This window comes from Sphaeramia orbicularis, chromosome 5, assembly GCF_902148855.1.
Source record: "Sphaeramia orbicularis chromosome 5, fSphaOr1.1, whole genome shotgun sequence".
NCBI lineage: Eukaryota > Metazoa > Chordata > Actinopteri > Kurtiformes > Apogonidae > Sphaeramia > Sphaeramia orbicularis.
In genome coordinates, this window is record NC_043961.1 from 26,539,591 (window position 1) to 26,564,707 (window position 25,117).

Here is a 25,117-nt window from a genome sequence, read left to right on the forward strand (position 1 = left end):
GAATAGCTGCATGAGAGATGTCATGTTTTCTGCATGACTGTATGTACTGCTGTTTCTGTTTGTGTTGGAGTGATTTCAAGTACTTTGTATTAAAGGTATGTAGAGGATGTAGACACAAATGTGCCCATTGAATTCATTTGAAAGCAAAAAATATTAAGAAATGACTACAGGGTGAAGGTAACACAATATGTAAATGTAATAAAAATATGGGCTTCTACGGTCTGTTTAATAGTGAATTGCATCATGTCACAAAAAATCTTATGAGTTCTCTCGATATCTTGCACTCATCACACACACGTGATTTGAAGGTTAAAGAGTCTTTTTTTTTCTTAAACTCACGTATTTGTGATAAAACAAGTACAAAAAAGACTGCCATATAAAAATACTTTTGTGATTATATTTTTCTTCTTGTGATAGCTGGAGTTTATTTTGTAACCACTTAGAGAGCTCTTGGCTGCAATTTATGCACCTCATCTGGAGAAGAAACTACAAAGAGACAAAATGAGACAGTGTAATAAGTATTTTATTGCATTTTATAATGCCATTGTCAATAATTAGTACAGATTACATGCAACTAGACCTACTGTACAGTTTTTTATTGTCTGCATGGACAGACACAAGAAGATTCAGGTTACAAATACACAGATATATGTGTGTGTTTTTATACAGCATGAAAGAAAGGGCAGTGACTGGCATTACATGGCTACCCGGGGTGGAGGGTCAGAGGGCTGGGCTCCACTGCCTACTGTCTAAAGCCAACACCCAGTCCCTGTCCCCGCCTCTTACACGGGTCACACTTTCATAAAACAAGAAACAGAACAAAAATCAAAGGATAAAGATAGGTAAACAGGTAAACTGAAACTAAGAAACAATACAGAGAGTCACTGCTGAAAATGTACACACATTCCTAAGGTTTAACCAGAGGAGAGCTGAAGTGGTAGTTCCATTGGATTGTGGCTGTCTATTAGATAATACCGCCAGGAAATGCTCCACTTTGAGAGTCCCTTCCCCTTTATATGACACCTCAGAACTGTCCAATCACTCATCAGGATTTGGGCTCCCTTCATCCATTGAGTCGGTCTCCAGCCCTTGCAGGACGCAGGCTGGTCCTACAACACCGTTACGTGAAAGTATGAGAGATAACAGCTGTGAGTAAAGGTGATCTGTGAAGTCGATGGAGGGTTTTGGAAGTAGCTTGGTTTTTGTTTGGTTAAAGTTGTGGCATTGGTTTGGTTACAGTTTGGTTACAGTTTAGAAGTTTGGACTAAGCACGGTGTCTTGCAATGCCTTTGGTTGTCAGAGCATGAGCTGCATCTCTGAGACTCATTCCACATTTTGGTATTGAGACTATTCAATAGGAGGAGAATCAACTGCAACTGTGTCAGTCTTTGATCTGCCACTGTGGGAGTGGGAGATGAGGTCTGCCACTGGTCACCAACCGCCAGGTGTGTGACTCAGTGACATCCCCATGGCGCCTGCAGATGATTGACAGCTCTGGGGGTCAGGGTTCAGCACAAGAATGACAGGGGTCGGGGGGTCAGAGGGAGGGGTCACAGGGAGCTGGGATACATATTGGCACCTGAAAGGACCAACAACAATACCTTTCTAGAGCTCCGCATTTTTTAAAGCAAGAGAGGGGCTACATATTTCTTACATTTTTTCCTCGTTCTCTTTCTCTTTTTCTTTTTCGGAGGTTTTGGTCCTGTCTTCGAGAAAAAAGTCCTTCTGAGGTATCAATACATAATGAAGTAACTTTTTAGTTTGTTTTCCATTTGTTTTTTCTTTCCTTAAAAATGCATAAATGCAGTACAGAGACAAAAAAGTATCAAAATAGACCTAGCTAAGATAAATATACAAACAGGTGTTACCTAAACCACTGATCTAACTTTTATTCTTTTAATTTTTTTTAGAGATAATACACTTAAAAAATCAGCGTCCCAGACGTTTTATGAAGAACTGAAAAAATGGAAACAAACAAACAAAAACAAAACTATTAAACCAAGTTACCTGCAGCACTTAATATGATAAATACATATACTTCAGCATTAGCAGTACAGTATAGGAATCAGAGCTGAAAGCTTTACAATAGCTAAACAGGTGCAGAAAATAAAACAAACCCCAAAAAAGAAGAGAAAATCAAAGGACAAAAGGAGACAGAATGCCCTGGAGAGAAAAGTCAAGCATTAATATACAAGAATACATCATGTTATGCCAAGCTGGAGAAAGAACAGAACATGGCGACCTGTGAACAATCTACATCTTTATAAAACAGCTTTGTTTACAGGTGTACCTTAAAGCACAACTCAGAGATCATCTGTGTACTGAATGCAGCAGTTCCTCTTGGTTTGGATATTACTACTAGTAGTGATGAGTTTTGTTAAGTGTGTGTTAGTCCTCTCGGCGTCTCTGTGAGTGTCCTGGTGAAGGGGGTAATGCTCTGTGTCGGTCTTTGGATATTTGGATGGTCAGAGCCTCTGTTTGCACTAACCCATAGCCCTGCTTCTATGCTTCTAGTGTGTCTGTGTGTTGTGTGTGTGTGTGTCCAGGTGGCACTGATGTCGTCTGCTCATCGTCACACCTGACAACCACGTCCCTGCAACATCACGTAGCCATTAACGGCCGGTTTCTCATTGGCTGAAAGCAGAGCCCCGTCATGAATATGCACGAATACAGTCAACGCACACGACTGAGAGGCTGTTCACAGAGATCAGTGCTATCGGGTGCAGGAATATGGTCAGTTTTACACAGCTGATAGAAAACTTTTCATATATAGTAAGCACTTCACAACACACTTTGAGACGTAGAGAGTGCTTTAGATGTGGTTTAAGGAGAGGTAGTCATTTTAATTTCATGGAAAGTGAAACATCTCTATGTTTTTGGGCTCAAGCAGATGTGTTAGGGAGTCCAGATCACCAAATAGCTTCTTTTTTCGTCAGTCATACAGTAAATGTAACAACAATTTTGGCATTCTTTTTATTATCAAGGAAGAATGGAGAAAAAAAAAAAAATTTCAGAGAGTTCAGTCTCCCATTGGCTATGTATTGAACTGTTTTGAAAAGGAGGTAGTGTTATTTTTGGTTTTTATCTCGTTTCAAGATGTCTGTCTGCCACTTTGTACTTTGTTAGAAATCAGTCTCCAATGTGACAGGAAACAGTCCTGTTTGAACACAAAGTCATCAGAAAGGTTCTTTCATTAAATAAGAAAATCCTCTGAAGTGCAAGAGATAGTCTGACAAAAAGTATGAAAAATATGAACCCAACTTTTAATTACATGATGTCACTTGGTTGTTTTCCTCTGACAATGGTATATTTTTTCATTATTCTTACATGTTCCCTCTTTGTTGAAATATTCATAGAAATACTTATTTGGAATAACTCCTCCCTGTCCAAAAAAATGGGACGTTTGTAACATTACAGTACACTTCCTCTTTCTGCAAGTACTACATACAGATCAAGAGGGTATATTTGTGTGTAAAGAATCATTTTCCTCAAATCACCTATTCTTTACAACAGCACCAGAAAATATCTTTTAAAGCCAGACGTTTTGAAAGAGCCAAAATGTTTCATAATCCTTCTGTTTCTTGGCATCTCAGGTTGTAAAAGTACGTACAATTTGTGTTCAAATGCCTCAAATGTGCCTCATTTTGGGGCCGGTACTAGACTGTGTTTGGAACACACTTTAGCGTAGGAGAGACAGGGTTTTACATCTAAGTGCTTTTTCTTTTCTTTCTTCTTTTTTCAGAGGAACTGTGCGAGGTTTGTTAATACTTGTTTTTGGCCTCATACTAATGCGAGTCATTTGTAACCACATAATCATGTAAAAGCTCTGATGTCTTCCAAATTCTCGTTTGCTTTACACACTTTGGTTTTTGGAATGGTCAGCACTGTAAGTCTTGTATATTTTTTTTAACACAATAGTTACATGAATACAATAATAAGAATTCAAACTCCTGCTTTGTTGTCTTTTGGCCAGTTCTTTAAGAAGAAAACAAGAATTTTAAAAGGGCAAAGTAAACTACAGGGTTTTTGGTTTTCTACATATTTCTTTGGTTACCTGTAACAAAAATAAAAACGGGAATAAGCAGATAATAGATTAAAATAAATGTTAAATTTGGTATGGCACTGTAGAGAAAAGTAATGCTTTTATGCTCACAGAAAACAAACAAAAAAATAAATCTCACACGCTACTCCTTTAACACAAACTCACACAGTGAATTGCAGATAGTTTCTACACAGTAACTATTACAACCATAGAGCTTTGAATCGAAGCTGAGCAGAGTTGCCACATTTGGTGTCCCACAGAAAGAATTCCCCCTTATTTCTTAATCAATTTGGACACAGTTCCAGGTGGAACCTTTGTGGGATGAGGTATTCTCTGACTGCAGTAATAATATATATATTTTTAAAGCATTACTGATATTCCTCAACTAAATACACAACCAAAAAACAAGTGAATGAGAGAGGATTTAAAAACAAATCATCTGTTAAATAATCTGTCTGGATAATGGCAACTTTAAGTGCTATTTCCAAATTCCTTGCCTGCTACACATGGGACAGATAGGGAGGGGGTAGGAGTTGGGGTGGGGTATTACAAGTCGGGACAATACTGCGCTTTCTCTTTTTTTTTTTTGTTTTTTTTTTTTGCCAATACTCATTTGGAATGGTGTGAACAACCAGAGTAAATCAAACAAATTACAATACAAAAACAGCATCCTTAGAAAAGGTAAGTTGAAACAGAACGCCACCGTGGAAATATTGATCTTCAAAAAATAAACAATGATAATAACATCAAATAAAAAAAAAAGGAAATGACAAAGCTACCACACATTTTTTTCTTGTTGTATCCATAATCATCAACAGTTTTTCTTTTTTAGTCACAATATTTCTGTAGATTCTTACTCCCTCTTTTCTCTCTGCGTCCCCTCGTTTCTTCTTTTCTCAAAGTGTTCCTGGCTCATCGCTCCGTCTGCAGACAGAAGAGATGAGAAGGACAGCACCAAATGGTCCTCTTTCAGGGGATGGGAAAGGATGGAGGTGGGTAAGAAAGTGTCTTCTTTTTTTCCTCTCGCTTTGAAGAAAACAGTTTAAAAAATGTCCGTCAATAAGTGTCTTGCTGGAGGGTGGGAGGGTGGGGGTGGGGGGGCAGAAGTTTGGGCTGGGACCAGGATCACGCCTCTGTCACGTGGTCTTGGAATCAGGAGCCTGCTCTGCTGAAGTGTTGGAGCAACTGTTTGGAGGTAATCTTTGAAAGTACTCTTCGTTTTTCCTTCCTGTCTCGTAGCCCACCGTGTTTCATCTCAATCAAGTCAAAGAAAATAAAAAATCATGTCATTGACTCAACAGGGGTGGGGCGGGGCAGGGCAAGGCGGGGCGGGGCAGGGGGGTGGATGAGGGGGAGGTATACTGCACAGCCCCTGGTGACTGCTCCAAATCTATATACACATGATCTTCAGTGTGCGTTGTTCACACTGGCCCGTGCCTCAACTGACATAGAGATATAACAGCTAGCCAGGCAGCCCAGGACAACAGTGAGGAGGGTGTGTATGCAGAGTGTTAGGGCGAGGAGGTGAGTGTGTGTCCACGCCTCTAGGGGTCTCTACATAGAGGCTGATTCAACCACGGATGATGCGACATGGTTTGACAAGTGAATTAGTGTGCAAGTGTGTGTGTTTTGTGTAAGCGTTTATGTGTTGAGTGGTGTTGCACCTCTGAGCCAAGTGTTGGAAACGAAACACATGGAGGTAAAGCAGTGCTCCACAGTCTTTGTTTTTGCGTCTGAAAGTAACGGAGGTCATCTAACCCTGTTTAGAGTTTCTCAATGTCGTCCTTGGTTGCTTGCATTTTCTTAAAAACAAAAAACGACAACAAAAAAAACATTCTTATTTTTTTCTCTTCTCTCTTTTCTCTTAAGTGTAGCTGTCTGTTCCTCTTCACAATGACGAGAGAGAGCTCAGGATTGATTTCTCTGAGTCCTGCCCCTCTGGTCTGTCTTGGACCTGTTCTACTCCAGCTCCTCAGTGGGAAGGTCCTCCTCCAGGTCACGTTCGTCGCTCGGCAATGGCAGGCTGTGTGTGACACCGGCCAGGAGGGATACTGGCCGACTGTCCTCCTCCACCTCAGTTGGCTCCTCCTTCACATGCACCGGGTGGCTGCAGGAGGGGGGGGCACAAGGGTTAGATGGGCTGAGCACGAACAAAGCAGCATTTAGGTATTTAAAATATATTTTTCTTTTTATCTTGATTTCTGAATTTTTATCAAGATGAGAAGTGATTTCTTAAGAGTAAACATGCAAGCAAACAGTGCATAGTAATACAGCCGTCTAATCTAGATATGGTCATAAAATGTTGAAAGATTTCAATGAGTTTTTCCAGGTCTGTGAATGATTTGTTATATCTTTTCATTTTTGAGGTTGTATGATGTGGTCTACAAACCTAGCTTCCTATAAAATGTACATTTCTGTAAAATAGTTTTTACTTTGTGGAAAAACTCCTTTCTAGCTCAAAGATGAATGATGAAATTCTAAATGTACAGGCAGTCTAAAAACTGAATAAGAAGTACAATTACTAACACTTCATATAATAGTGCTCTTAGTTAGAATACTAAAAGCCGTATTATATTTTCACATGTTTACCATTAGTTGTAATAAGAATACTAAAATTCTTAGGTATTTAGACAGGTTGATTAAAAACTGCAAAAAACTGTACTACTACATTATGTACTTACACTTTATGTACTTTGTTTACTAGCAATCTTGGTTAGAATGCTAACAATTGCTATTTTCTACTTCTAAATGTTTACCATTAGTTGTAAAAAGAATCGTGAATTTCCGACCAGATAGGTAGTTTAAAAACGTATCAAAACAACTGTACTAGTACTCAGTTTACTAGCATTCTTACTTAGCTACTTGTTAATGCTGGAGGTTTCCATGGTTTCTGTCTATGTTTAGATTTGTCTAGCTGTGTCTAATCCTCACACAAACAATAAGCATTGATGAAGACGATACCTTTATCAGGAGCTCATATTAAGTTTTTACTAAGAAGGCCAGAAGTCTCACATGTTTGAATGTGAAAGCTGAGGCTGTATTTGACCACTTGTGTCAGTTTTGGCCTCATACGTATGCATATGTTACGTGTACCTGTACTGTTGCGGGCTGAGTGTGGGGCTGCAGCTGCCGTTGCTGTTGACCTGCTCCACAGTAGAGCTGACATCATCGTGGCCCACATGCAGCATGTTGAGGCTGGCTGCAGACGGAGGGGTCACCAAGGGAGAGCTGTTCAGCAGGGACAGACTGCTCTCTGCCAGAGCGGCCTACGAATACACACAAACACACACAATTGTAGGGTTACTTTAAAAAGAAACTAGGTTTTCCTTTACTAAATATGCTATATATTAAGTTAGAAAAGTTACATGAGTAACAAAGAATGAATGAGAATTTTGTGAGATTTAAACATGATTCAATACGGGTATCATATTTTGGTAGATCTAGGAGAGTTTTACTTATTTTATTTGGTTCTTCTATTCTACAGTATCAGTCAGTGTCAGGTATCAAATATTTGATACAGAGCAGCATCAAGATTCATCTGGTTTGTTTAATGTTACAGTTTTACACTTGCTTAGTTTGAGAAGGGACACATTTAACAGAAATGTTTTTAAAACTGTGGAAAAAATATTGTTTTACAGAACCTTTAGGAAGATTTATTTCTAAAAAATATTTCCTATTTTGAAATGTAAATGTGGATATTTTTCAACTTCCAAATGCATTTTGTACACACCTAAACTTTCCTAAGCAAGCTAGAGGAATTGACTAAACTTAAATTAATTCTAAAGAGGAATAGGACTTAAAACACATTTCTCATAAAACCTCTAAATGTGCAACAAGGTGAAATTTCGCATCACTGGAAAGGTGAGAAATTTAATTTTACCTCGTTTTTTGAAGAATATGGGAAGGAATTATACTTAATAAGTTACTGAACATTTTTGTGAGAAACCATTTTAGCCACAGATGATGTTCTCGGTTTTGGAGGGTTAAACATAATAACTTTGCAATCAAAAATAAAACATGTATATAATTGGATTAATTAAATAGTAACAGCAACAAATAAAAAAAGTTAATGAAGAGCACTAAATAAAAAAGCAAGAAATTTTCCTCCTGGAGCACATTTAGATCCACCAACTTGTTAATGGACTTGACAAACCACTAGGGGGCACTTACATACAATACTTCATGCCTTTTGCCTTTATATGTCAGTACATATCAGAAAGGATCAAGTGTTCACGTTAGTCTCAACAAGAATGTTTAGCAATACTGTGCCACAACATAAACACAGTAAAACATCAATGTCTGCAGAACAGAAAACAACTGAACCAAGCGGAGCACTTTCTGTCACTTCTCCCAACACTCACATCCTCCCATCTGAGACAGGTCGGACGCTGACGGAGGTTCATCTCACCTCCCTCTCTCACACAGGAAGAAAAGACAAAAGGAGGGGAATTCTCACTGGCTCAGTTATGGGTTTTCTGGGACAGGCGATAATTTTATGCAGTAACCTTAATTGACAACTACTTGACGCTATAAATCATCTCAGTCACAAAATTGCATGTGCGTGTGGGTTAGGTGTGTGTTCTCAGAGTGAAGTCATGGGCCTTGTGTGTGTCTTTGTGAGAGGTGGGGGTGGCACATGTGAAAAAGTAAGGTGGGAGGTGAGAGTGGGTGGAGGGGGAAGGTGGTGTGAACGTCGTTAGGGAATCTGCTAATTATAAGAGGGAATTGATATTAGTGCCCTTGATTGCGATTGGCTGCTCTGTGTGTGTGTGTGTGTGTGTGTGTGTGTGTGTGTGTGTGTGTGTGTGTGTGTGTGTGCGCGGATGAATGAGATGGAAAGAAATGGTGGCGGCGGAGGACATTCCTTACCTGGTAGCTGGCATTTAGGGATCCAAAGCCTAGGCCTGAAATCATATTTTTCACCAGAGTGGGGCTTCTAGATAAACACACATTAAGAGAGAGTTGTGAGAATCACACACTGCAAACACATGTGGAAAGATGTCACCTCAGCCAAAGCTTCTGACAAATCTCTCAAATATGTTTGTAACAAATAGACTATAAACAGATGCTAAAACACAAATGAACGTGTCTGATATCTGGTGTGCAGGTGTGTGTGTGTGTATGTGTGTGAGTGTGTGTAATTATCCCTGGTTTCTCTGGCAGAACATCTGTTTACATACGCTAACAAGCTTTTTTCCTCTCTCACATCACACACAGCTGCTTACTAATGGTGTCGACAAACAGGGAAAAACACACACGCATACATACAGTATGTACATGAAAAGCCAACAGCCCGGTCTTTTATTTGATTGCTGAGTTGGCCTCTTGGTAATAATAGAGAGTCCTTTTAGGCAATCATAGTGCCAGCACCCATAAGCTCACACTCACATCAAACTCAGCTGTACTGCAAAAAACCTTTATGTGTCTGTGTGAACGTCTATGTATGTGTATGTATGTGGAAATCACTGTGTGTAAGTGTGTGTGTGTGTGTGTGTGTGTGTGTGTGTGTGTACTCACCCGGTCATCTTTGGTGGTCTCCTCTTTTGGTATTCAACTTCATCCACAGTCCACACGGCCCCCTTCACGTTCTCAACACGAACAAAACACTTGTGCAGACTCAGGTTGTGGCGTACAGCATTCTGGGAAGAATGAGAAGAAAAAAAAAAGAAGAGAATGAGATTTAATTCAGCTCAACAGTGGTCAGCAAAATCATCTGCATAGTTGTTGAATCCTTACTTTTTTCATACCATTTAAAAAAAAAAATAATTCTTTGTACAGCCTTGAATTATATCAGTTTTGCTGTAAAGGATTTCTATTCATTTCCTTTTAGTCGTTAAAAGTTGAAAAGGATTTTATAGTTTGGTGCATAATGGAGAAAATAATCATGATGGTGATGGTTAAACGAATTTTAACATATCCTGTAAAATGGCAAAGAGGAGTCTTGAAATTCCCTAAATGTCTAAAATGATATATAAAATACTAATGATATTCCATGAATTTCTTGATATTCAGTCTGGAGAGTGTCTTTAAACATCAGCTGATTTTATTTATTCATGTTTGACCTCTAGGAGTTAATATTTTTTATATATCTGATGGTAAAAAAACAAAAAAAAAAACAAAAAAAAAACACCCAGTTTTATTTAGTTTAGTTACTTTTTATGTTTTGTCAGCTGAAAAAAGTGGTCCTTTTTTTTTTTTACCCATCACCCACAGTGAAGCTCCAAGTACACTGCTAATATAAGGCAGCAGCTCTCTGGTAGCGTTATTTTATCTTCAAATTTTTCTAATCAGTCATCATCAGCACGCACAAGGAAACACACACACATCCACAGGCGCTCAGACAGGCAAGCAGGCAGGCACACCGCTATCTTCGTCTCACCCCCCCAGGGACAGGCCTCCCTTTTCATCTGCTATTTGTAGTTTGTTCATGCCCAATTTCATTACCAATTTTAATTCGTCTATAATTAAATCCTGCATATTCTCTCTGACACGCTGTTCTAAGCCGAGAGGGAGGGACAGGCCAGGCATGCATCACTCCTCGCCATAATTACACACGCAGATACACACACACACATCTGAGCACGCACACACACATACAAACACACACGTAATTACACAAGCCATAATCAGCGGAGGAACCCGTTCTCCCCCGCATCCCCTCAACCCCCGAGCCGTGATGCTAAGTTTTGTAAATGAGTCTGACCCCAATCTCCGCCCGCCACCCTGACAGTGCAAACACACACACACACACACACACACATACACACACAGACGTACACATCAGACACCAGTGCTATTGCAGCGCTATTTGCATTCGTCTCCGTGATGAAAGCCTAATTCTCCCAGTTAAAACATTAGCAGTCATTTACAGTGGGTCACAGCACATGTACCACTCATCTCCAATCTCCACCCTCCAGCTGAGAGGGAGACAGAAATTTAGGAAGAAAGACAGAATTGTGTACCTTGGAAGTGATTCAGTGATACATTTTTTCAGGTTCACAAGTGTGACTACAGCGCTCTTGTCATGACTGTAAATGTTTGCACCACAATAGGCTGGTGGTCAGTGCGTTTACAACTCTCCAATAAAATCCACAATGAAGGCTAGACTAACACTTGACCATGACAGGAGTGCATGTGAGTGGGAAAAAGTGTTAATATAATATAAATAAAGGCATGTCATTTAATATAACCTGCAACCTGGGATGTAAAACCTGGATTGAATGGTCTGATATTTCTTGTATAAAAAAAAACAAAAACCCTCAATTAAAAACAGAAGCAACTATTAGAAATCTTAGCAGGATTTTCACACATATGGTATTTTATTCTTGTTAAATATTATTGATGTTTAGGGCTTTTCAGCAAACTTAAATAATAAAAAAACTACAGTCTCTTTTTAGGCCTCTAATATATCATGCCGCTCCTTGAAATAACACCAAATTTTCCTCTCTCTCAGTCATCACTTTTTTCTCTCTCTTGTCTCTTTTCTCATTCTCTGTCCCTCGGTTTCTCTGATCAATGACTTCCACTGCCTGACACCGCTGCTCTCCTCATGAAATATAACGGCTTATTAAAGGACGTACATCTCTTTGGCCCTATTTGACTCTCTGAGCTGCTATATAAATACATAAGGCCATGCCTAGCTATATTTAAAGGTCTGCGAGGCCAACGGCATAGGAAGCAGACGCCAGACATTAATAGTTAAAATTCATAAAAGTCAGATGAGGAGGTAAAGATATTCCTGGCTGCCCTGTCTCTTAACCCTCCTTCCCTCCCTCCCTCCATCAGCTTCCCTCTATTCATCCATAACTCCCTCTCTGGTGCAGGGCTATTAGAAAAAGGCCGGGGTCTCTCCAGACCCCTCCTTCTTCCTGTCTTTCTCACTCCTTTGCTCATTCTCTCACTTTCCCTTTCTCTGGAGGAACTGACACTCAAATTAGTGTGAGGTTTCTGAAGAACTGGGTCAGCACCTACAATAGTGGGATCAGGCCAGGTATGTGTGTGTGTTAAAGAGGAAGATGTGGAGGGAGAGTGACAGAATTTGAAGTGTGAAATCATGAGAAGAGTGTGTGTCAGCTTTGTATGTGTGTGTCTGTAATGAGGCTGTATGATGCAGCTCTACTGGGCTGAGTTGGACCGACTCTCTATGTGTTGGAGGTAAGAGAATTGTTTAGGGATAAGAGGAAGAGAGACAGTTAGATGAAAGCAGTGAGTGATAAAAAAGACAAAGTGAGAGATGGTGCCTCATAAAGGACAGGCAATAACTGTCCAATCAGTCATATTTTAAAGAACTGAGCAGAGTCAGCTTTTAAATGTCTGTGCATCAGAGAACACAGTTACACATGTTGACTGGAAGTGTAAAATTCAGGCCTTTAAAGTGACTCCATTTTCCACCAAGTGAAGCTAAAAATAACTCCCCAGAACCTGCCTGAAACTTTTGTTTCTCTCATTGTGGTCTAACAAGACCCATTTGGCATTTATTTGCTTTGGGGGCTTCATCAGTCCACAGACCACAATGACTTTCCAAGCAAGTCTTTACACAATCAGAATTATATACCACGCTGCAGTTGTCAAAATGTTGTGCTCTGAATGAACAGCTTTTAACCGCAGTCCAAACTTTCATTTGAAAATACTTTCACCATAAGCTAAATAACTCCAGACTAGTTAGCTAATTTGTCTGGTTTTCATTGTCCATACGCTGATTCCCTTTTTTCGTTAACGCAAGTGCTAAACTTGGAATATTAAGCTATAGAGTAATTTTTTACGCTCTAAGAATTGAATTGAACAGCTTTAGAAATATTTCAGAATTTACATAGGGAAAACGAAGCTCACATTCCACGGTAAAGCAAATCAAATATACTGACAATGATCATTTCCACGGTGGAGCGTGTGTGTTCTATGCATTTACCTTCCATGTGGCTGTATTTCTCCTGAAATAGGCAAACTTTCGTGTAAACCAGTTGTAGATCTCATTGAGAGTCAACTGTCTGTCTGGAGACTCCAGAATGGCCTAAGGATGGGGAGAGAAAGGAGAAAAAATGAGATGAGGAGACAGGTGGGGAGAAAAAGAGGAAGGATGATGAGGTAAAATAGTGGAGGAACTTACATGACGTATAAGAGAGGCGTAGGTGAAGGGAGGCCTGACATCAGCGTTCTTGTAGAACTCACAGTTCTGGGCCAGCTCTGAAAAAAAAAAGGATTTTTATCAGAGTCAATAACACAAATAAATTCTACAAATTTTAAATATTAAAAAACTATATATATTTGAGGGAATGTAAAGCTAGTTGTTTGCGCAACTATACTTATTGATATTATTCTATAAACTGCATATTAAACATATTTAAAGACGGTGAATTAGGTAAACAACACTGTAAAAGGTGCAGATAGTTCTCAAAAATTTTTTATCATATGTTCCTAACACATGAATTACTTTAAATTTAGAGGAACAAGAAGTACTTAGAGTACAAAAAAAAAAACGTATTTAAAGATATTGCACAACAATAATTAGTAGAAAGCTTTGTCAGCAATGCACAAAACTGGAATAACCTCTTATTATTTAAGCTCTATTGAAAAAAGCCTCTTCAAAAATAGCAAAAAAATCATCATTAATTTATCAACACTGGCATTAAATTGAAATTAATATCTGAGATACTATGATTACATTTGATAATACTGTGTAATGACATGAATAAGACAAAGAATATTGGATCCAGAGATAGGAGGTGTGTGTTATACTCTACCTGAGGCAATAGGGGTGCAGTACTTGTCAGAGTTGCGCCTACGTATGGGCCCAACACCGTGCGTGTGGGAGTGGGAGTGTGTGTGCAGGCTGGAGGAGCTGATGACCGAGGGTCCCTGGCGCAGTGGGGTGATGGGGGTGGCAGCTGAGGTGGGGGGGTGAGGAAGACCCTCTGGGTAGGCCTCACTGTCCCGCTTTAACAGAGAGCCACTGGAAGCCAGGTTCAGCTACAAACACACATATAAGCTTCATTAGTGATAAGGAGGCTTTGAATCAGTGTTTTCCAAATAAATCCAAGCATTTCAATCATGTTTCATTTTAATAAAATAGAGTCTTCTTTTACTCATCTTCTTTTACCTTCCAGTACAACAGATTGAATAAAAAAAGGTGAAAGACTCTGCACGTAAAATACTCTAAACTACAAAATAACTTTAAGTGTGAAGTTTTTAGCACAGAACATCAAATACTGGTCTAAACACAAGATGATATCATGAGTTATACAGCAAATCTATTTCAGAAAAAGGCTGTGTTTCATAGGTGTGTATTTAGGGTAAATCATTTCTTAAAAGTTAACCGGAATGATGCAAATACACTATGGTTCAATCCTGTGGGACAATGGTATTTTTGATAGAAATATCTTTGCCAGTTTTAAAATATTCAATCAATGGTAAAGTAGCTGGTAAAATATATCCAGGAATTACTTCCAACTTAAAAAAAAATCAGCTAAAAAATATGGTTCAGATAATTAGCACAACTACATTGACCTTCAAAGAGGAAAAATGAAAAATAGCTAGAGCCCACACAGATGTGAGTAATGAAAAGGTCTGTCAGGTAAAGAAAGAAGAGAGAAGAGAAAGAAAAGTGACAATGTAAAATATTTTAAAGAAGTGTATAATAGATGATAAATTGATACTTTCAAGGAGTTATTACTACCAGTACCAAATGAAAGAGAACATTGAAAATAAAATTGAATAATGATTTAATAATTCAGAAAATTAGTACTTATTAACTTTCAGAAGTACAATGTAGTTATTGTACTATAGTGACGAGCAGGATTAAAGGATGTGAAAACATATAAGGTGTTGGGATTATGAATTTGTGCTCCACTGTTTCAGAAGATAATCTACCTCCTTGCACAGAAACACACACACTTGGACACACTGAACACGCACATATATTTATACACACAGCGCTGGCTGCAATTAACCCTGAGCTTACAAAAACAAAACCACACGACAGCATGTTTGTAGGAAGGGAACACACACACGCACTCTGCGGTGGCGCAGTCTTCACGGACCAATACGGCCCAATTAGGCAAAGCCATGCACACATACATGCACACACATACACACAGAATCAGTACTCCCGGTCTCTCTGGGACAGCCGTTGTAGGGCTGCTAGTTTAGGACTAATTAAAGCCACTGTGTCCATGTGTGTGAGTGTGTGCGAGTGTGTGTGTTGTCTGTATGTATGTAAAATGTGTGAATCGCCTTCTCTTTACTCTGGCCCCTCTGTACCATTTAAGTTGACTGGAGGGGCGGGGCTGTTTAACAGGTACTTCATTAACACTGCAACCCTGCCACATCACCACGGCAACAGTCGAACCCTGTTAATTGAGGCCAAGCTTTGTTTCCAGGACTGATGCTCCTCCCTTGCCCCTCCTCCTCCAATCCCTGACCCCCAGGCTCGTCTGCGGCGGTGACAGAACACGCCTCTTCCTGATTTCCCATTAGATGTTAATGGCAGCTGATCCCCTTGCGATCAACACATCATCCACACACACACAAACACACACATTTTCACACACGTTCACACTGCCACTCAGCTGCACCCATTTATATCCCCTCAAATTAAGATACTCTACCTCTAATTGACAATTAATTTCAACATCTTCATATTTTAATAAGATTCCTCGTCAATCTGAATAATGAAATATTCATTAGATACCTAATAACAACCCCACTAACTAGTGTGGGCATGCACACATTCACATTACATTGGAGTTCTGCTGTGTTTGCAAGCACACACTGAAAAATGTAAGACAACAGTTTAGTTGGTCTCTTTCTGACCACCTGAAAAGTTATTAAATCCTGTATGTGAATAGCTGACAAATACCTTTTTCAGTACAAAGAAATGCATAGTATCTTGGGAAGCTGAAGATAGATAAAGAGGTTAGAAAGGGAAACAACTGACAGAAAAAAGAACAGTGGAAGAAAAATAGAAAATGTTTTGCTGATCATTTGTGAATGATTACAGTAACTCTCATTTGTCAATAGAGGGCGCAGACACCATGGTAAGAGCATAACGGGAACATTAAATCTCAAGAACTTTAAAAGATCAACTATGAGATTGAGAAGAATAGATTAGATGAAACAGTTGATGTTCAGGGTCTGAGTATGAGGCATTAGGATCTGTGATGCCACTATGTACTCACAGGTTGGTTAAAAGGCTTTGGCTCTGAGGGGCGCATGTGCAGGTGGGTCATCATGGCCTGGAGTCGCTCGCTCTCTTTTGCCAGCTGGGAAAACACAAAGGTTGATATCATATCATCATGAAATCCACTTCATCTCACTTCATTACACTTAGATTGATATAATGTGGTATTGACACAGAATTACATTTACAATTGCACCTCAGGCAAAGAGATGAATCTGAATATGGCACCTAGATCTCCCTCACACACTTACACTAGCCTGCAGACACACTCGTCCCTGTCTGACATTGTTAACTGCTGTTTAATGGGTGCAATTATAGCCTATGGAAATCTGCATCTTATGTGTGTGTGGAACAAACACACTGTGGTGATATGTGAAGGTGTAAAGTATGAGGATTTAAAATACTGTCTTTGCAGCTTGTGTATGTGTGTGTGTGTGTATGTGTGTGTGTGTGTGTGTGTGTGTGTGTGCTGTAGGCTGCCTGTGGACTGCTAAGGGATGAAGTGACATGTCAGAGAGAGAGAGACGGCTGTCCTGATGTGATGTGACACCAGCTGCCCCTCTGTCACTTTGTGTTCCCTGGTGGTGGCTTCAGGCGCTCAGCTAAACGCTGTTTACCACCACCACCACCACCAAACACAACGCTAACCCTAATACTGGACAGCCCACACACACACACACACATATACACACACACATGAAGAGGGCATTCAGGATTGTTTTGGAAACTATTTTTCAAGATGTATGTGAAGAGAAAGGGGTAGTGTTTGATCATGCTAAGTAAAATGTTTCTCGTGTACTATTTGAGAAGAGCATTTTTCTGTGTATGCAGTGTTGGTATTTCAACTTTGCTGGACTGATTCAAAAGTTTTATTTTAAGGGCGTTAAAGATACTCAGAGTGAATATCTCTGCCATGGCTCCAAAATCCTGTACCTCAGTCAAACATCCTATCTTGCATTGCTAGGAAAAGCCCCTTTTTGTGAACCTTCTCAAAAATTGAAGGGGTTCTGCTGACAGACAAGTACAAACAAATAAATGGTAATGAAAACAGCCTTCCAGGCAAAGAGAGGAAGAAAGTCCCTACAGTTTGGTTCTCTACTTCCTAGCTTTTGTCCCCCTATTTCTCCTGTCTTTCCCCCTCCTCTCTCAGCCTCATTCTCTGTTGCTGGTGACCAGAGCAGTTTTATAATTGGAGCAACTATGGCAGCTTCCCTGCCGACTGCTCCTTTTAAATTACAAGCTCCACTGCTCTCCATAAACTCTGCCCTGCCTCAGACAAGTTACTGCCATTGACTGCCTGAAACGGTCTTCATGGCTTTTGTTTGTGACTAAACCAAAATGAAGCTTGTGTAAACATGGACGAGTGTGACCCACCTGTATCTCCAGTTGCTGCACCACTTGCATCTGGACTCTGCACTGAGCAGTACTGCGGTCATCCAGGGCATGCTCATTGTTCAAATGCCTTGAGGAGAGAGGGGAACAAATAAGCACTGAATCATTTCTCTGTTAAAAGCTGCTATCTACAAATAAGCACCGAGATCAAAGCTTTGTAAATCCCAATCTAATAGCGTTTCTCACATCAGATATTTGGACTTGTAATAGCATGAAAAGCACAGGCGTTAACTGTAACCATGGCTCTCTTCAAGTGGGCCTGTGAGACCTAACAGCATGATTCAACAAGAACAATACCAGGACCCTGAAAAAGAAGACACTAAAAGGAAATTAACCATTATTTATTGCATTATTTATTCCTGTCCTTTTCCTACTGTAATGTTTCAAACCATCATTGATTAAAAAGATCTAAAAAGCTTTAATTGATTTGATGTGATAAATCAACTCACAGGCCCTGCTAATGTCATGAAATATCAACTCTTCTTTTTTTTTATTTAAAGTGAGTTATGAGCTGTTTCAACATTATAAAAATAAATCATAATCTTGGAAGTTTGTTTTGTCTAGTGAAGGACACAGCAGCTGTGTTTTGTGTGTATATACTTCATTGGAGCTCAGTGAGCCGTGTTTCAAGACAACCACCTGGATATGAGCTCATATGTTATCTCATAAAGCGTTATCTGAAGACGTTCTGTTAACTGAACCGCACTCCACTTATTAACACTGCTGCAGATGTGTGTGAGTGTGCATGCACAGATGTGTGTGTATGTGTGGACGGTGGCGCTGTTTGTTTCCTTGAATGTGGGAGGACCCGGGACCTTCTGATCTTTCCCAGTGCACCCCTCCCTGTCCTCCTTCCTCCATCCCTTTCTCTCCCCTCTGTCATCGCCAAGGTTATTCACAGGTTGTTGCTGCCTTCCGCGTGCATGTGCGCGTGTTTACTCATGCGTATCACGGCATGAGTGTACGTCTATGCAGTCGTGTGTGCCAGTTTGTGTTGTGATATTCTACAGTTTTAATCTGAGTAATCTTCCCAAATCCGCTTTTCTGACTTGTTTATTATGAGAATGTATGTTAAACAAAGAATTGTGTGGTTGCATGTTTGATGTGTGACTGTGTGAGTGTGTCTTTAAGAAAGTAGAAAGTTGGGCAATATCAAGTGAAGACTAGAAATGAAACAAAAACAATGATGTAATGGCATGGCTAATCCTGGCAGATAGACGGCTCAACACAAGTGCACGATAATAATGACAAAAACATGATCTCACCCCTCTCTCTCTCTTTCACTCTCATTCTCTTTCAACCTCTCTCTCCCTCTTCCTTACCCTGCACTTCTGTCCACTTTCCCCTTCCCACTCTTACACCCCCACAACTCCCCAAATGCCTATGATTCACACTCATCCCAACCAAATCTGTCCTCAAACCCTCCCCTCTCTCTATAGCTGGGCCATAAACAGTAGCAAGTTTTTTTTTTTCGATGTGTCCCGACAATGAGGCTCTGTTTACTCCTCTGAGTGCTGGCAGACAAGGCTTTAACCCACATTACACCCAGCTCCAACGACCACAGCCAGAGTATTATACCAGAGGACGGGGAGGAGGAGGGAGAGGAGGTGGGCAGATAGAAAAGAAGAGAAGAAAGCCTGAAATAGTGGAGTGTCTCCCTCCTCTGTTCTTCTGCTCTACCCTTTTCCCTCCTGGGGCGATGACTAAGGCTGGCTGGAAGGGAGCGCACTGTCGGACTGACGGCATTATCTGTCACTGATTCTTTTTTCCTTACACACACACATACACACACTCTTTCACTCTATCTCTCTCTCCTTCCATCTGCCCTGGGGCTATGTGAAATGAGACACCAAACAACAGCTTTCCTCTCCAAACTTTCCCAGCCTGCCTGCAAGCTTTGATCTGACTGTCCGATGCCATCACAATCACAACGCACACTTCAGCGATTATGTGTGTGTGTGTGTAGGTATGTATTTCATCACCACAGCTTATTAATATCTCCATTGTTCAAATAGCTGAGAGGTCCATGTAGATAATGAGAGTGTGAGTTTGTTTAGGAGTTCATTAGAAGCTTGCAGAGCTTTGTTAGCAGCCACAGTGCCATGGGGAAGTCCACTTTAGTGAACAGTGGAGGAGGTAAAAGAATGTCAAGGCCAGCTACTGCATCAACAACCCCCAAAGACTCAAAACTGGCAAATAACAGCTATGAAAAGACACAGAGAGGGAGGAGAGGGAGAGTAGGAGGAAGATGGAAGCAGAAAAAAGAGAGAGAAATATTGTTTGATGTCTTTACTATTGTTGTGGAAATAAAAAAAGATGTGCATGTGAATGTATTAATTATGAATATTTAAGCAAAAATGGATTATTTATCCCTGTCCATGTTACAGACAAAAATACTTGAATACAAAACAAAAATGTGTGTCTAATGAATAAGGGTTGATAGAGGAGGTAGCCACAAAAAGTGAGGAATTTACACACGGTTAAATGTGTGTGTACCTGCACATATGAATGTGTATCATACATGTGCCTCAGAGCAAATATGATGTAACATCGTGCAAACAGTGAGTGGGATAATGTGGAACATTACTGATGTATCTGACTGACACTCACATATTTGGCACGTACTGTAGCATCACTTTGCTCAGGCTCATCTTTTGTTCCTACCAGTGATCTGAATCAAAGATGGTGTCATGTTTCTTTTTCCTAAAGCACTGTCAGGAGCCACTGAGCTTGTATACTATTGTGACTATTGTTGTTCCTATTTTGTGATGCAATCGAGGGAACAACTAAGTTTTAATATAGTTTTGAAAGTGGTTTGTGGCTAATGCTAAGAAGACTGCACGTTTGAAGCTTTCCAGGTGAAATTGTCTGAACTGTGTGATGAAATACATATTAATACCGACTCTATTAGACACCTCTGTAACATATGATGAAGTTGTTAACTTACTTGATGAACTGTCCCATGTCCTCACACAGTGCTTCACAACCAGGCCACTTACACTCTCCATGGCCATAGAGAGGATGGGAGCCAGCATGCTCCTCATGACTGTCAGGAAAGAGACAAAACAGGAAAAAACTGTGAGATTTTACAATTGCACATTTTCATACAGATGCACATAAAATATACAGCAAATAAAACCAGACACCTTTTCAGAGTGAAAAGAAAGCTGAAACGCTGTCAGAAACCCACATGCAAAACTAACTGTAGCAGAAGCAGCATCAACAAAGCCATCTGAGTCTGGTTAGCAGTCATTAGTTTGTACAGTTCGCGAAGCCAAGTGCAGAGAGGAGGATAAAGCAGAGTGGGGTCAGTTACAGAAGCCAGAAGCCAATAGGGGAATTGGTCCAGCAAACTCAGAGGCACATTCTTAAGTCCATGACCTGTCTTTCTGTCCTTGGCATGTATGTTGTGCATGTGTTAGTGTTGGTGTGTGCTCTTATGTTTCAGGAGCTGACACCGAATCGGCACAGGACCAACCAGCCATGACTGATTGGCGGCGGCTGCCGTCATGTGCTGGTTGTTCTTTTGTGGTAAAAGTATGCTTGTGAGTGCATGTGTGTGTGTTTGTCTTTTTTGTGTGTCGATGTGCGTATTTATTGTGTCTATTTGTATGTGTATTTGACGATGAAGGAATCTGCCAGTTCTGGTTTGGACCCCGTGTTATGTATCTGTAGCTGTGCATGTGTGTGTGTGTGTGTATGTGTGTGGCAGGTCCAGTAGCAGATGTGGTTCAGACCTGGACTTTCGCCGGCGACTGCTGTCTCCACATATATTTACATGACTGTGTATTCAAGCATTTGTATGTGTGTGTATATGCGTGTGCGTGAATGTGTATTTGTGTGTGTAGACTGGAATGGGGATTCTCCCAAATCAACATCAGAAGGTTGTCTAACAAAAACCATTTGTTGCACAGATGGAAACATGTCTCTCTCCCTCTCCTTGTGCTTCTTTGCCTCTTCCTGATCATATGTGCAGGCTGAGGTTAAAGCTGTGTGAGTGTCTGCGCGTGTGTATGTCTTGTGTACGTGTGTGTGCTGGCTGTGGTTGAGTCAACTCAGAAGCAGCTCAGACAGCAGACATGACAAACTGCTGGCAACCACATTCTCCTCCACATCAGCCATGCATTAGCTTAGCAGGCTAGCACACTAATGCTACCCCCTCCCTGATCTACTGTAGCCAACTCTGTTGGGACACCAGCAGCACAGTCAAAGCTATAACATGACAGTGTGTGAAATATTTGATCATCAAATAGACATGCTTTTAATTAATGTATACCTAGCCACCCCTACCTCTTCTCTATTGAGGTCAAGAGGACAGGGTCAGGTCTAGGACACTGCCCTGGAGCAAACAGTGAATCAGTGCTAAAGGACACGACAATCCGCCCTCTTCTTGTGTGTTCCTTAGTTTAGGCCAATTGTGTGTGCATAATGTGAGTGTGTGTGTGTGTTACTCACTGGCTGCTGGGGGGTTGGCTGCCTTTGGAGTAAAGGGGGACATGGTCATCTCCGCTGTCTGCCTTGGTGAAGGAGGATATCCACTCAAACAGTCGGGCTCTTAAAGGTGGAAACAAGCCCATGAGCAGCCAATACAGCCATGGGACAGCACTGCCCGTTTGTACATGGTAAAAATATACCCTACACATACAGCCCTGATATGTCAACATGTTACAGAGGAATTTATTACATCTACAAACACTGCCGATTCCAAAAATAATTATTCTCTTTCATTGGCCTGTAAACATCTTTTATATATATATATATATATATATATATATATATATATATATATATATATATATATATATATATATATATAGAGGCCCAAAACGGAATCTGGCCCGATTCAGAATCGGGCCGGCCCAGAATGGAATTCTATTCTAGGCCGGCCTAGAATGGAATCCTGCTGCTATAATGTTATTTTTATACCATGTTTAATGCAAATGATCCATAATTCCATAATTTGTCATAATTTTACATTTTCAGTCTTACATACCTTGAGTAACTATTGTCAATTTCAGTCGATTTCACTATACCATATATTGGTGGGGAGTACCACTAGGTTCTATTTGTAAATAAAGTGTATTATAGTTTACAATTAAAATGTTTGTTTCATTTTTTTTTTCACATATTTGCAAATTCCATGTATTGATTTTTGTAATAATTTAGATCATTTGCATTAAACATGGTATAAAAATAACATTACAGCAGCAGGATTCCATTCTAGGCATCCTAGAATAGAATTCCATTCTGGGCCGGCCCGATTCTGAATCGGGCCAGATTCCATTTTGGGCCTCGACATATATATATTTCCATCTTGCATCCTCTCCTCGCCTCTCCTTTCCTCTCCTCTCCTCTCCTCGCCTCTCCTTTCCTCTCCTCTCCTCTCCTCTCCTCTCCTCTCCTCTCCTCTCCTCTCCTCTCCTCTCTCCGATGACATGTGGTTGACAGCATACTAGCACCACATATTACACCCAGCACACCTACTATCAAATGAGCTAAGACACATTTACACTCTGGTGATATGTGGTATGCTGCATGAGAGTGTTTGTAACTGTTTGGTGAGTATTGTAGGTACGGAGGAAGCGCTAAAAGCTAAAACTTAAAAGCCTGAAAATGATGTGGCAAGAGTGTATGAAATAGAGAGACTGCAGGTCAGAAAGAGGACAGACACACGTCATCACAATGTAGGTATTTAAAGTATTCTGATAAACTTTTCATTGCTGTACCTGTCTCTCTTTGGGGTGTGGCTCTGTCCATTGGGCAGGCTGTGCAGTGGGATGTGAGCACTGGCAGCTTTGGGAAGGCTGAGGTAGAATTGGAGCTATTGGTGCTCAAGTCCAGGCCCTCGGGCTGTTTCAGGGCCTCCTCACTGCTTGGGACCCCCGACACCTCCTTCCAGAGTTGCTGGAGGTCTGATGGACACATAGCTGAAAAGCAGGTAAAGGAGTTTAGCAGTGAACTTTACCAGACTCATTTAATCAATTTCACATGCAATAATAATATCTTGGTGGCATCAAATATACCTAACAAAATAGGATCAAATTAAATGAAACCACATATCATGATATCGTCCTTATACAGACACTCAAAGACTATAAATAAACCATGTCAGGCAGCACAAATGAAACACACATTACATCCTTTATAGCTCTTGGGATATAAAAATGCAAACTTAAACAGACATGAGATTAATTTCTACATGTTTTTGTTATTATTTTTAGATATTCACCATTCCTCAAATAATGTCTAACCTCTGTCTGCAATTGCCAGTACCACTTCTCCTGTCACTAACACTATTTGTCTGACTAGGGTGGGTGCACACTTTGAGCTCTGTCTAGTTGCAGCTTTGTTATTTCTGCTCCAATTTCACTGTGAGAGAGACGCCTAAAATGCCACAGCCTATTCCAATGGATCTTAACATACATACACATACACACACATACACATATTACACACTCACACATACAGAGACCTCGCAGCAATCCAAATATTATGTCTGCTTTGTCTGCATTCTTCTGTGGTCCCGCCAAAACAAAAGTTCTCACTCTGGAGGAATGAAGTGGTGTGTACGTACATTTCTGCCACTGTGTGTGTGAGTGTGTGTGTGTGCTTCTGTATTATCCAAGAAACCTGACCAATTCTCGGCACACCCAGAGAGTGAAAGTGTAGAGTAGTTAGGGGATTGTTAGATAAAGCATTTCCTCCTTTGACTTATCAGACTGGCTCATACACATCCATCCATTCAAATAAAAAACAGGAAAAATTAGTTAATAGTTAAAAAAAAAAAAAAAAAAAGAAACCTCTCTGTTTGCACATAACAGCGCTAATGCAACTAATCTTGCTGGAAATATTTAATATGATCATACATGTGTTATTTGTTGATTCTCATTTGCTTAGTGCTTTCTCACAAAGTTTTAATGACCCAGTTGGTTTTTTCTGTTAATTAACAGCAGCGAGAAGTCTTTAAAGTTTCTCCGTCTTACTACTGAGAGAGCAAGGAATAAGAGAAAAAAAACCATTGCAGGACCCCAAATGTAACCTCCCACCACCACCTATCAACCAGACACAACAGCCCTTTGAGGAGGGGCAGTAGTGTGTGTGTATTAGGGTGTGTAGGTAAGAGTGTTTATGCATGTGTATTTGTGTATGAGTGTTTATGTGTGTGTTTGTGTGGCATGGCTGACCAGAGGAATGCTCTGGCTCACGCCTGGCTGAGCCGTCACAATGGACCAGCTCTTTCACACTGCAGGGAAATTCCACTCTGATACATGGACAGGGAGAGAAAAAGACGGAGACAAAAGAGCCAAATTTTGGCAACTGAAACTTAATTTGATTGTACTTATATGTGCATTTGTTAGATTAAGATTATGAAGTGGACATGAGAGTGCATGTACTTGTGTGTGACTGCATGTGACTGTGCTTGTGATAAAAACAGAGATCAGACAGGAGGAAGGAAACCAGTCTGTTTGGTCAATGCAGTAAGTGCTTTAGCAATGTTACGGATGTTTGAG

General features: G+C 40.3%; 1 protein-coding gene across 1 annotated transcript in view; it reads right to left on the reverse strand.

The window, feature by feature from the left end:
* Window positions 1-505: 505 nt before the first annotated feature.
* foxp4 (forkhead box P4) overlaps window positions 506-25,117 on the reverse strand; it is a 92,308-nt gene continuing 67,696 nt past the window's right edge. The window contains 13 exon segments of the mRNA XM_030134787.1: window positions 506-6,149; window positions 7,136-7,308; window positions 8,912-8,978; window positions 9,560-9,681; window positions 12,948-13,049; window positions 13,146-13,222; window positions 13,780-14,005; window positions 16,213-16,296; window positions 17,589-17,676; window positions 20,554-20,652; window positions 22,062-22,160; window positions 23,333-23,408; window positions 23,411-23,533. Coding sequence (XP_029990647.1) covers window positions 6,002-6,149; window positions 7,136-7,308; window positions 8,912-8,978; window positions 9,560-9,681; window positions 12,948-13,049; window positions 13,146-13,222; window positions 13,780-14,005; window positions 16,213-16,296; window positions 17,589-17,676; window positions 20,554-20,652; window positions 22,062-22,160; window positions 23,333-23,408; window positions 23,411-23,533 — 1,484 coding nt within the window. The 3' untranslated portion in view covers window positions 506-6,001.